The following is a 14929-nucleotide window of genomic DNA, read 5'->3' on the forward strand; positions in this document are numbered from 1 at the left end:
TAATCATTAATAAGTTCTAAACACCAATTTTGTTTCTATCTAAAGCCGTGTTCACACTAGTAAAAATATACATTGTGCGTCAAACATAAAATTCACCGCAAATATTTACGCAGAAAATGTATGTTGCGGCTCAAAAAACTCATAGTCCACGGATTGTGTGTGGAATGCGCCGAAAACATTTATGTGTGCTCTTATGCAGCGAACACGTCCACACACGCACATATTTAGTGCAGCATGAACAAATTTGCACCGAATACAACGCACATTGTAAATTTTTACGAACGTGGCTTAATATTGATGCCCACATATGACATGTCTATGTCTACTGTGCCACTCCATCATGATTCATTATATAATATAGTATATTTATAATACATACATAATACTATAAGACAATATTGTATAAATAACATCATGAAACCAACATTTTGGTTGTGGTATCTTACTTGCATGTGTACATGTATCTAAACTTATGCATATAAGTGTATATTTTCATTAAATCTAGAAGGTAAATAATTTAACTCTTTGGTTGGGTATAATTTTGTTTTATTTAATGTCACAAAAATACATAATTAATTAAAATAAATAACAATATAATATAATGTATACAATAAATTATAAAATAATCAGCATTTGCTCATGTTCAGATAAATTATTATCAATGGTATCAGATTCTATTAATGAAGTACCTATATTATTTATTTCTATACAGGTAGTAGTTACTGGAGAAGTATGAAATTTCATTAAATGTTTTCTAAATTTATCAGATCTTTGAACATCTGTCACACAACAGTCTTGCCTACATGTATATAATGAGTACCTACCATTGTGATGATATATTTTTAAATGCAAAATAAGTTGGTTAATTTTAAGACATTTTAATGAACAGATGGAATATAAACACATAATAAAGTTTATTTAAACTTATTAAAATTTAAAAAATAATAGTAGTAATAATATACTAATTGTTATATAACTATTTACGCCTTTTGTTGATATAAATATAATAGGTTAAGAATTCCCTATTCTTAAACAATAAAAATTAAATTAAAATCAAAATATAAAAGGTAATAATTATGTATTAAAATTAGCTGTGATAAAAGTAGTTATAGAAGTTGATTTATCATATTTGGTGAACAATTTAAATAAGTGTTGTTGAATTATAAGCCAAGAGTCTCATAACTTTCAATAGGATAAGCACAATTAAATACAAAACATGACTTAAAACAAATTTCAAGTGCTTTTAGAGGACAGTCAAAACACCATAACTTTTTATTTACTCTGATGTAACAAGAATCAATGGAGCTGAAATCTTTTCCAACAAAGATTATATAAGGCTGGATTGTAGCTTCATATTGACTATATTTTAAACGCTTCTTATCAATATCTTCTTGAAGACCAATCAGATTCTAAATAAATTCAACATTAATATTAGGATGCATTTATTCATAAACTAATTTTAAATCAGAAACGTACAGTGCAAATATAAATGAATGCAGAAGAAGATTCTAACAATGAAGGGTTCCAATATTTATTTTTTCCAGTAGGTAAAATATTTTTCATCAATGTTTTTGTTGGAATCTAATAAACATTTAAAAGTAATTTTAAAACATTTACTGTTTTTAAATATAAAATAATAATAATTACAATAACTATTCATACAAAATATGCAACAATACTAACAATAATAATACAATGATACTCAATCATAATATTTTACTTACTATGTTGATACATTACTAAATACTAATATAGTAAAATATACTGATATAGTAAAACAAATAATATAAATATAAATAAAAAATATGTATAGGTGATATATGGATATAATTTGATTATAACCCAGATATTCATTAACAAAGTAAAACTATGCTTAAAAATTAAAATAGGATTTTCCCACTTCAACTCAAACATAAAAAAAAAAAAATTTAATTTAAGACATAGTTATTAGTAAAATAAATTAATAATGAATAAAATATTATTTTATACTAAAATATTAATTAAATAATATAAACATATTAAGCTCAAATCATGATTTTTGATAATGCAGAGCATTTAAAAATTGTATATGCTTTAAATATGTTTATTGGGCCTACATAAAAACATTTTAAAAAGCTAGTAGGACTTAGTTGATTAAAGAACATCACAGCGAACACGGAGTGCTGTACAAGAATAAAATATAATTTACAATAATAGCAATAAACATATATGTTGTAGATTGTTAATTTTAGGGAAGCATTAATGTTAGTAGACCATTTAATTTCATCAGTTGTGTTTAACTGTAAGCTTTTAAAAGTCAATAAAATATTCTATAGCATTTCTTATATCAGAATAACCTAATAAACATACCAATTTATAACCATTCGGACACTGAAGTGCAGGCCAAGATTCAAAAAAGTCTGCTAAATATTGATTGCTAGACCCTAAAATTTCATGTTTCCGCAGCTAATAATATCAAAATTTTCTGTCAACTCTTAATTTGCCAACCATCGTTTAATAGCCACTGTATCTTCTATAGCATGTACAATTTAAAATATATATTATCAATAAGTTATAAAAATAACGATTATTTATTTACATTAAATTTTAAATACCAGAAAATGAAATATCTGTAGCTGATAGTTGTAAATTCTTTACAACTCAAACAGAACTTATAGCACTAACTGCCCTTAAACGCCTAGATACATTCTTCCACCTTTATAAGTTTTCCTTTAGCATGAGTTGGTCTCTCTGAGCTTGCTGGTATCAAGTAAACACTCTAAATTCAAAATCAAAATGAAAACTATTTATCTGAGGTAAAATTAATTTTATCTATAAGAAAGTACTGAGTAAATATTGATTTATTACCTTATGCTCTTTAGGAAATATTTGCACTATCAAATCAGATAATTTTCGAAAAAATAATTCATTACCTCTGTAATATTTTGAAAAATCAACAATTTAAATATTTTAAATATAATAAATAAATATGTTTTATTCAAACTTGCTCTGCTCCTGGAATAGATGATTTATTAAAAGTAGAGTCAATATGTTCTGAGCTTCATCAGATAGAAATCCATTATTTTTTTTTGAATCCGCAAGTACATATCTACCATCACTTGTTGTATGCAATTTATACAATAGTGTCTATTATTATGACATAGTAATTATTAATATTTATTGCAATAGAATTCAATATATCATTTGTATTTTAACTAAAATGTTCAATTAAGTATCTAATTTATTTAATGTATTTCATTCAATAAGTGTAGGTAAAAAAAAAAAACACATAATTGACTATTTTATAAGTAAATATTTATGAATTTGGATGCCTATATAGGTAATTTATTTTTTAAAACAAAAATACAAGATAATAAACATTTAATAATTTCAGTCATTTTAATTTCACAAATTTTCATTTATTTATGGTTTAAATAAATGGCTAAATCCTAATAGATGCTTTAAAATTGTCATTGTGTTAATGATAACAACAGTTACATTGTACTGTGATAGCAATCTTTTAATAATGGACAATATTAAAACTAATAAAATGTCAAGTGAAAAAAAAAATCAGTAACCTATAGGTATGTTATTTTTATTTTTTATTTAGCCTTTGTATATTAGGTATGTTAATCCAATATTTCCATAAAACACATTAAATTATTTTTAATTATTAGTAAAATAAAATTTTTTAAATAATTTACTTTATAATTATGTCTAATTATTATTATTACAACAGCAAGACGAATCGATATTAATTGTTAATTATTGTACCGCAAGCAAAAATAAAATATACTCGTGTTTTTTTCTATTTCCCGTTCTCGCAGTATCTATACTATATCATTGATTATAAATACTAACTTTTATATAATTAATAATATTGTGTGTTTGGGTAATTATTTCGAAAATAAATCTGGTTATTATACAACAATTAATAATTTACAACATACGCTCATAAAAAATATACATGTAGTTACCCACTATCCACACTTACGACACACGAAACACAAACTACTTTATTTGTATAGATTTTATGAACTTGTTATACTTATACTTATATTATTTCCAATACTGACGCATTTTTTTATTATATAACTTTAGTGAACTGGTGTTCGCGTCGGCAAGTCGTGTCTACACATGCAGTGGCATACATTCAATTTTGCTCGGGGGGGGGGGGGGGGGTTTAACAAAAATAATCGTTATCTTTTTTTTTTCGTTGCACAGATAAATAAGATAAATAACTGCTATAAATAAATATTATTTTATACAACATTTTTATCAATTTACAGTTTACTTTTACATAACAGTAAATTAATAGTTATTGGAATATAAAAACAGCATAGTTAACAAAATTTTTCAAATACCTATCAATATAATTATTTAATTATAATAATATTTGCATAGTTGTATATTTTAAGTTCAAAGCGTAATAATGAAACTACGAATATGTTACACGTCATCAATAATAAAACAATTTTTTTTTTGGCCCTGGGGGGGTTTGAACACCCCCCCCCCCCGTATGTATGCTCTGTACACATGTGTTGTATTTTAATGTTGGGCAATATAGTTTCCCCAACAAATTATCCTAATTACACATTGTAAGGAATTGTTTTACATATCGATGAATGATAAGTGGCGTATTTACAGGGGGAGGGGGTGTCCAGGGGAATTGAACCCCCCAGAACCTCTAAAAAAAAAAAATAAATAAATAAAAAATAAACTAAAATTCTTACATATTTGCAGAATTGGCTATGTTAAACATTCACAGGGAAGTTGAAAGTTGAAGTTATTGTTGATAAAGTGATAGAGGCATGCGCGCCCGCAGGGGGGGGCAAAAGGGGCCATTGCCCCTACTGAGAATTTTTGTTTCAAAACTATTGTTAATTTAATATCACGCATATTAATTATAACATAATTTTATTGAGATTCATTTATGAATTTTAGTAAAATTTATTATATTTTTAGATAATCTAAAATGTATAATCTTGAACGTATTTATTAGTGTACAGTTTTTACACATGATTGCATATCGGTTAAGACTATAAATTCTCCCGAGTACTGATTTCTATGATATTTGATTTTCTTCTCATCTATTTTTAGATACACATTGCTTTGGCCCTTAGAATTTTAATCTTGCCCCGGGTGAGATTTTAACCTACGGGCGCGCTTTAATAGAGGAGTTGGCCAAGAAATCAAGACGACTGGAATTTATTTTATAACTATACTTTATAATATATAGTGCTAAATACAACATATAGGTATATATATATAATATTACATAAGACTATACGATTATTACATTATATATTTAGTTCAACCTTCTCCAAAAACTGCATAAGGACGTAACTATTACAATATAATACCTATATAGTTTATATTAATTATATATAAACTGTGGACCTCCCCCAGAAAAAATTGAATATACGCCACTGTACATCATAATAGAAATAATATACAGATAATATTTAATACATCAGAAAATAATAGTTTCAACAAAAACAGCATTATAATACTCGTAATATTATCCACACAAATAAACAATACCCACTTTAACGTGAAATAAAAGATGTTTTTTAAAAATAAATATTGATTTTTTTTTTTTTTAGATAAAGATAAATAATTAATGAAAGGATTTTATTTTAGGAAGATAAGAAAATATGATTTTTTTTCTACTGTCATAGGACTGTAATATGTCACATATTACTAATTAAAATAAAATGTAACACGTAGAAATCGAACGATATGTATATGACAAACGCTAACAATACAAAATAAGAATGTACATGGGAAGACGCATTTTAGCGCTTCACATAATTAAAAGATTTTAATTCTCAGAAAACCATAGTGTGCACGTGTAAGCGTGTGAGTCACTCCTTTTACCGAACGATGTTAATATTCCATGATTCACATTTAAATAAAAATATATGTGTGTAGGTATGTATATGGGTATGTATATGTATATCGCACGCTAAAACAATCGAACGACGGATACACGGACGTGACACATCTTGTGGAACAGCTGAAGGGGGGCCATTCACCAACATATAAAAGGAGATGGACCGGGTCAACACCAATTTCAGACGTGTCCAGCCGTTTAGTACAAACACCCCGCTAACGATTGTCATTTTCCTGTTAATATTGTCTTTGCTAATTTTTATCTAAGTGTTAAATATAATATTAAATACTGTCAGGGCCACATTTAAGAGGGGGGGGGGTACTGGCTACAACTGCCCCGGGCGCCAGTTTTTTGGGCGCGCAAACATTTTGTGGTCGGAAATTTGCTCACTTGTGAATTATTGAACTTTTAAAACTATTTTGAAGTTATTTTTTTTTTGTTTTTAATAACAACATCATAAATTAATGTTAATGTATTATGCTGTTTGGAATTTAAACAACTATGAACTAATGTATTTATAGCAATATAGCTATCAGCGATCCAGAATATTATTAATATACCTAATAGTAGTTCCCAAATTTGTTGTGATAATATCAATAAACAAGTTATTTATAATAATACGGCTTAGGTACCTATTATGTTATTGAGTGCGGCGTGCGGTGGCGTGCCGACTACACAAAAATAGCATTGATTTTAAAATACCTATCGACAAGGTTCATAAGGATCTATTTCCTATATTTTCCGTGGGTAGGCCCCTTAGAGGGGCGCCAATTTTTTTTTTTTGCACCGAGGCGCAATATGTTTAAATGCGACACTGAATACTGTAAAAGTATTCTGTACGACTTAATTATTGAACTTACCCCATTAGACTTAGATTTATAAGTTAAAACAAACATTTATGTAGTACTGGCAAACAACGCCCAGCACGCTACAGGGCTGCAAACATTTAAAAAGTGGTAAAAATATACATATATTATATTAACAGTGAGGAGCGTAAAGGTTTGTAAGGAAAATATGTATAAATGTCTTACATATGATACATAACTGATATAAAGTGTAAGGTTATCAAGTAAATTCGTAATGGTCCTCAGTTCTGAGGAAACTTTAATAATATAGGTAACGGCTTGTAGCAGCTGTACAAAGTGGAGGCAACAGAGGTGTAGCCGGGCAAACAGAAAGAAACTGACAAGACTAATTTTATTGAAAAAAAAAATAATTATGTTTACGATAGAATACCATTTGAGGCATTAGATTATCAAATATCGATAATCCACAAGATTTTTTATTATTCTTCATTAGTAACATAATTTAAATTCGTCAACAATAAAATTAATTTTTTTGTATTCATGTTAATTTTATATTTTTGTTACATTCATATTATGTTGTCATCTACCCGCTAAACAAAGTTACCATATATGATATGTCAAATAGTCTTACATTAAATTATAATTTTATTTTTTACTTAATATTTAACCGAACATTAGTTTATCATAGGTACCAAAAGTAATAAAGATTGAATAAAATGTATTATCGTTCAAAGTTCCAAAGAAAAACATTAAAAAAACTCGTAAACATAATATGTTTTTGAGATCGAAAAATCATTATTTTGTGAAAATGTACGAAATACTAATGGTGAAACTTACATGGCGAACCTATTTTTACTTATGCTTATATAAAAAACCATAAGTTCTGTTGTAACTTATAACTTAAACAGTGGTGGTTTTACGGGGTGGGGTCTGGACCTTCCTTCTAAGTCACGCGTTTAGATTGTGATATATATTTTATATTTTAAATATTTTGTCTTGTAACTAATTGTGTTAATTTTCTTTTGTTAGTATATTAATTAAATTTTAAGACTAAGTGTTAAATTATTAATGGGTTAAACATTTTTTGTCTTCACATATTATAAGATAATGTAAAAAGATCCCTCCCCAGAAAAAATTTAAAAAGTAGCCACTGAACTTAAGTACACATGTGAATGTGAAACTTAAAATTTTTCGATCATTCAATTAAATTAAAGTACCTAGGTCATTAGTTCGTAATAGTTATACCTACTTCTTGTTGATTGAAGCAATATTTTTCCATATTATAATTTTCTATATTTAATAGTCTATATTTGAATATAACCTTGGTGGCCAATCCGAATGTCCATAATTTATTTATCAATTGTTGTTTCATTTTTTTTTATGCACCAAAAAAAATGATTAATTTACATCAATAAATAATACTCGATCGTATAATATTAAATTTAAACTCAAATATTTGCTAGTTTGATTTTTATATTATAATAAGTGTAATAAAAAACTTATTTAAAAGTGTTCACTTATATGTAACATTTGAAATGGTTTGGGTAATATATTTAATTTTTATTTTCTGTTTAATTACGAAGACAGTGATGACAATTAAGAATTGGCTAATCAGTTATTTTTATTTAAGGAAAAAATTTAAATTTTGAATTAAACGGTTATTCAGACATTATGTGCATAATTTTACCAGCATTTTGAACACTTTAAATAACCTCCAGTTAGTGGAGGGGGAAAACAGGCAGCCTTTTGCATATTATAAAAAAGATGTCTGTGCATACCTATGACCAATCGTTCAAGAACTATACCGTCAGTTAGATAAATACTGACAATAATAATGATCGGGCGAGGGTCGCTTTACGAATGGGCTACTTGCTCGTAATGTAATACCCTACAAACTACCGCTGATCCTCATAATTAATGCTGTATTTTTATTTATATAATTATTTTTGTCATCTACTAGATATTTTTTACCGTACGATGAAGAAGATTTTTAACAATGAATTGAGACATGCTTAAAAATAAAAAAATATAGAAATAGTACCTATAAACCTAAATACGATCAATACCATGAAGACCAAAAAGTATGAATAAGACTATTATATTCTTGTGGAAATTGCTCTTAGAAAATTAAAAATATTTCTACGTCAATTCTGTAATTTATATTATTTTTAAAAAGGTATTCGGCAAATTCAATGAAATTCGAAAAGCTAAGACCGGTTGCTAAAATGGTACCATTGTACAACACTGTACACAATAAGTAAAATATTTGAACTAATTATTCATTGACCACTAAGATAATAAGCAAGTAATTTAATTTAAACTTAAGATACCTTAAAGTTTTTGGTTTGTTAGAATTATGCAATAGATGATAGGAATATCATAAAATATAAGTATATAATTTGGTTATTAAATGTTAAAGGAAAAAGTTTTATTATTAAAATTTATTTGTTACTAATTCTTAATGATCAATAAACATATTTAAATTGAAAGTCAGAATAAGAATCATGGCAATTAAAACATCAATTTAATTAATAATTAGGGAAAGTTGTTATGAAAAAAAATATTGTGACAATTAATCTATATGTTAAGCACTAAATTAAAATATTTGAAAACATTTTATCATAATTTATCTGTGTGCTTATTTATCATTTATTATCATTATTTAAAAATATTTATGAAAAATATTCAAGTTATTACATGGATTAAGAATAATAATAACAGTACAATATAATTTTTTTTATATGTTTATGCTGTATTATAATATAGTATAGTTAATAAATGTTTAGATATAATTAATTATTATTTATAAAGTATTAATATATTCATAAACTTCAATGTACATATATAATATTATTAATTTTATGTAAAATATTTTTTTGTTTTTTCAAAATATTCAAATTTATTTTAAGCATATTAAATTAATAATGAAATAGGTTTTTTTTTATCAAAGTAACATAATTTAGTACTTTATATTATTCAAAGTAGAATTAAAAAAAAATCATACATTTACAATTGAAATCTATGTATTTTTAATACAAAATATGTAAGTATTATAACTATAGTCTAATATGCTTTAATTTAAAAAAAGTATTAAAAGATGATTCCAACAATATTTTAATGGATTTTAAAATAATCTAATCGTTATTAATTTTATTGCTTTACATTTTATATTTAAAATCTAATATAATTTTCAAGAGAATAATTATAAAATTGTTCAGATTGTACAATAATTAACATCAAATAAAATTAAATATCTAATGTAGAGTGCTAATAAATATTGTAAAAAATATTTTATAATTATAATTTGTATTATTTTATGATGCCTAGTTAATGAATATACAATATTAATGTAATTTATAATGAATATAATAAATGTTAAAAATGTACATGTTAGGTTAATAATTATTTAATAATTAATCTAATAGTAGGTAGTTTAATTTAACATTGCACTTGCAAATTGTGTATTAATATAAAAATGAATTATAAAGTTTTTATATACATATTGTATTTGGTAAATATTTATATTTCATGAGTTAATAATTGTGTAAAATAAACTTAAACATAAATGTTTAATACATCACAAAGTCATCTTAAAATAGTTAAATAAAAATAATTTTATGATAATACCGGATTTTATTCTGGTTTACAGCAAATACAAAAAATTTCTAAAATATACATTTTTACTATGAGTATTCTTCTTTGTTATGTATACAAGCTACAGATTTTTCTACTGACAAAAAACTAATTATTTACATTTTATACTAAAATATTGGACAATGTTGTAAAAATAACTAAAATAGTAAAATTAAGAGAAAAAAATGAGCAAAATAAAAATAAATCACGGTCTCTAATAAATCATTAAAAACAAATAAAAATCTTTACGTTTTTTTTTTTTTTTTTTGTAAACAAAATATGCATTAATGAGTATATATTGAAGTAAAGAATGTAAGAAAATTTAAAAAAATAAAACTATAATGTGTTTACAACAGTCCAATAGTATTACTACACTCTCAAAATTTCTAAAGATTTGTTATAACAAATGGCGATCCAATCTGGCTGAGTGGCACCCCATTGAATTTGATTAATTTCACCTTCTGCAGCAGTATATGCTAAAATAGGATCTTCTATGGCTCTTGGCATTTGTTGTATATCCCATATCAAGGCTTGATGATCATCACCTAAAAAAATAAAATTAAGTTGGTAATATTATAGATTTAATAAAATAAAGAAATAATTACGCATAAAAACATACCTGCAGTGCATATATGACAAGATGAATGAGGAGCCCATGCGATTCCGTTAACACAGGCTCTATGGTTGTTTAATCTAGCGACAGGAGTACAAGGAACTCTGACATCTAATATAATGACCTTAAAACAATACAAATATAATTTATGTAAATAAGTAAATAAATCAAAAACTATTATTTACTTCACAAGCATCCATTGCTACAGTGGCAAGGTAATTAGGATCTTGCTTGTTCCAAGCAAGCCTAAGTAATGGAGAGTGCTGAGGATCTTCATAAATTATAGTAGAATGCTCTAAATGCCGTAGATCAAACATTCTTACTGAACCATCAGCTCCTAATCAATAAATTATAATTTACATAGTAATGTAATTAATATTATTAATAAAAGTAAGAATTTTTTGTATTTTCTTACCAACTGAAGCAAACATATCTCGGCCACCTCCGGCACGACTAAAAGCTATATCATATACTTCTTTATCATGAGCAATTAATTGAGTTTTTACATGACCAGCAACAGAATTTATTCGCCCAACAATCTATAATAAAATTTAATTAAATTATCTGAATCCATCACTAGGAAATATATATTTAGTATGGTAAAAATACCTGGGTTGTTTCAAGACCCCAAATTGTACAAGTAGTATCAATACTTGATGTACCAATTAAGTTAGGATCAACTTCATTCCAGTCAAATGATGTCAATGGAGCACAAAAGTCTGAGTTTTTATTCTGTAAATAATACAATATGGATATAATTAACCTAATGTTATATTATAAGTTATCCTATTTAAATAAAAATTAACAGAATTTAGTTTTAAAAAATGTTAGTTTTCAAAAGTAATTAATTTTAATTTAAATTAAAATATAATATATGATCCAGGAGCGTACATAGGAATTATTTAGAGGAGGGGGGGTCCAAAATTTTTATTTTATCTGTTCTCCAATTATAATTATAGTTTAACTCAATACCAACAAATTACTGTTAATATACTATAGTATGATTTATACATTATAGGTATATTATATAATCTATAAAATTTGTATATTGAAGATAATAGGAAATTAAAATACATTATATACTATTACTATACTATTTACTATTAAATCGTTGAGTACGTAGAAATTTCAATGGGAGGATCCGAACCCAAACACCCCCCTCCTACCTTGGGTACGCCCTTGATATAATCTATCAGTAAATACATCATAACACGTGTGATTTACTTAGTACTAATATGTATTTACTGAATAGTTAGAAATTTTTTTTTTTTATATAAATTTATATATATATATATACACATACATTTTTTGTTCACTTTTAACAAATAATTTATTGACATGTAATATTATTATTGATATAATATTTTGAATGAATAAATAATTTGAAACTTCTGAAGATTTTTTTTTTTTAATGCTACTATATTAACATTTAAGAATAATTTATATCAAGTTTTCATTTATTGTTGAATCATTTTTATAAAATAAAATAATGTTAAATAAAGATATAAAAAACATTAAAATGTATATTAAAATCATAAAATATGTGGAAAAAAATTATTTTTGTAGCAGAGGCAACTATAAATATAGAATTAAGAGATATTTATAAATAATTTTTTGCAGCTAGTCATACACAAAATCTATTATTTTTTTTTTTTTTTTAATTATTTAGTAAGCACTGATCATTATGTAAACACAAAATCATATTCAAGCACAAACTAAAAATTGGTCAAACACAAGTATCAAAGAAGGGTTTTTTATAATGATAACTATAGAATTTAGTTACAAATAATAAAATTTTATTTTAGTTATAAATTGGTGACTATAACTCATGGATTTACATATTTACAGTATTAACTTATCTTTTTTTATTTATTTAAAATATACTTATTTATATTTGGGTAACAATAATTTAATTTAATGTATTGATAGATTTGTGATAAATCTGTGTATCTTCGCTTTCTACAACTCATTATAGATACGATAATAAGTTACATTATATTTTAATACATTTATGAAGTTTATAAAAATATATATTATTATGTTAAAACATTTGAAAAATATGGAAAACATTATTTTCAACAAAATTTCAGTGCAATATTAAAACAATTTAAATAAGAAAATAATAAGTAATTAAACTTTTGCAACACACCTAATTATTTTTTCCTCAAATATTAATTACTAGAACTACCCATTAATAGATACTTATTATTTTATTTGTTAATTTCTTCATGATTTTATACACCTTGGTCTCTAATGCAAATGTTAGTTAATTAACTTTGGAAAAAATAATTTTTATTATATTTTTTATATAATAATTCATATATTATATAAAACCATACAATACAAAATATAAAGTAGTGGTAGGTCATATATAAGATAGTTTCTTCAGTTTTAATGAAAATACAACGAAGAATTGCTATAACTATTATAGATAAAGTAAATAAGTAAATACTAACATTATTAAGAATGCATTCAAGTCTTGTTTCTGGTTCACCTGCTCTCCAAATTCGCAAATAATCCCCACTCGTAGCAAGCAAATCAGGAAAGACTCCTTTCTAAAATATTATAATTCATAAAATAAAATAATTATAAACATTAAGTTTTAATATAACAAATAAAATAAAGAACATACACTATCAGGAATCCACATAATTTTTGTTGTTGGATAAGGATGGTCAAATGTGCTTTTAGGACTGAATTCTGATACTTCTTCATCCAACGATACAATTTGTACTTTATTATTGTACTCCTCCACAAAACTTCCAATGGCTAATCTACAGTATAATTTTAAAAGAACTTAATAAACAAGGTTGACGAAACTTGCATTGACAAATTATAATTACTTACCGAAATCGCTTGTCGGGTCGTACTGACCAGTTCATACTGTACAATGGCCAAGGAGCTTCATGTTTGTAAATTTCTTTACGTTTTGGTGTAGATCCATGTACAGCCATTTTAAGAGTTAATGCTAGTTTTGTTCTGAAATGAAAAAATTTCAAAAATACAATACAATAATAATTATTTTTATTGAATGTGAAGCAAAGGACAGCTTGCAGGAGTAAGGGAAAACTGGAAGCTTAACTCTAAAGGTTAAAAAGCAAGTCACTATAGTTAAGCCACTTCTGGATTGTAGTAAAAATGATGTACTTACCGTTATGTCAGGAGTGACAGCGTCAATGCAGTCGTTGGTGTAGTCTAGTAATGGACGTTATTACTGTTGGCGTGTGTACGTTCGGACCAGTGTTGATGGCGTTGTTGACAATTGCATATCTCACGATTCGAACACGGTGAACATGCGTGTTTGCATGCGACTGGTCAAGCTGCGATAAGTTGCGAGCAAAATCACTGGAATATTGTTCGAAACGCAACAACCGTATCGCTAATATTAGTATTAAAAACAGTTAACAAGGACTAGAACGATCAAAAAATATCGTTGCAAATGATGAATATTTGTTTAATTTTATCGCCAGAAAGACATCGCGTTGATAACTACAGTCGGTCCGACTGTGGCGTTGATGACCGGGAGGAGTCGGAGGACGGAAGAGGGAACGCTTTTGTGTTGTTATTATTATTTCGCATGTACGGGGCGCGCGCCCGTCTGAATGCGATCGTAATTATTATAATAAATCCGTAACGATTTACGCGACGCTAGTGTGGCTAACGCATTTGCGGTAAAGGAGAAAACGACACAACGGTGAAATTAAAAAAAATCCAAAAACAACGCTCCGATTAGACGGACATAAACAAACGCCGCCGCGAACCGTGATAGCAACCAGTCTGGAAGGGTAATGAAGAGGGTTACAGCGTTCGAGAACAGATACGCTTGTTTTTAACCAATGTTTTAAACCGAAATGTGGTATGCCGGTTGGAGGCAACCAATATTACCGATCGGATATGGGTCGCTGCTACCACCGGCGCCGAACGACGAGCACGCAGTACGCGCTCCCTTGTGCGTCCGGGCGCCAGTGATTGTTTTTGTTTGCTTATCAACGGCGTTTCTTC

The 14929-nt window shown here is 26.5% G+C and overlaps 1 protein-coding gene and 1 pseudogene across 1 annotated transcript; both read right to left on the reverse strand.

Moving 5' to 3' along the window:
* Nucleotides 1-1074: 1074 nt before the first annotated feature.
* On the reverse strand, nt 1075-8374 carry LOC112693299 (annotated as a pseudogene).
* Nucleotides 8375-10532: 2158 nt separating this feature from the next.
* LOC112693286 (DDB1- and CUL4-associated factor 7) lies at nt 10533-14714 on the reverse strand. Its single transcript, XM_025568282.1, has 9 exons — nt 14079-14714; nt 13775-13906; nt 13560-13701; nt 13384-13482; nt 11537-11659; nt 11343-11466; nt 11113-11264; nt 10934-11051; nt 10533-10859 (listed from the first exon to the last, which is right to left on the reverse strand). The coding sequence occupies exons 2-9, from the start codon at nt 13879-13881 to the stop codon at nt 10684-10686; spliced, it is 1041 nt and encodes a 346-aa protein (XP_025424067.1). The 5' UTR covers nt 13882-13906; nt 14079-14714; the 3' UTR covers nt 10533-10683.
* Nucleotides 14715-14929: the final 215 nt, after the last annotated feature.

The sequence above is a fragment of the Sipha flava genome, unplaced genomic scaffold (assembly GCF_003268045.1).
Source record: "Sipha flava isolate LNK unplaced genomic scaffold, YSA_version1 84_pilon_pilon, whole genome shotgun sequence".
NCBI classification, from domain to species: Eukaryota; Metazoa; Arthropoda; class Insecta; order Hemiptera; family Aphididae; genus Sipha; species Sipha flava.

Excerpts from the sequence above, each read along its gene's own strand:
- LOC112693286 (XM_025568282.1), bottom strand. The coding sequence starts at position 13,881 with ATGGCTGTACATGGATCTACACCAAAACGTAAAGAAATTTACAAACAT. Across the intron at positions 11,660-13,383 it reads TTGAATGCATTCTTAATAAT|AATAAAAACTCAGACTTTTG; the intron begins GTTAGTATTTAC and ends TATTATTTACAG. Across the intron at positions 10,860-10,933 it reads TTGTCATATATGCACTGCAG|GTGATGATCATCAAGCCTTG; the intron begins GTATGTTTTTAT and ends TTATTTTTTTAG.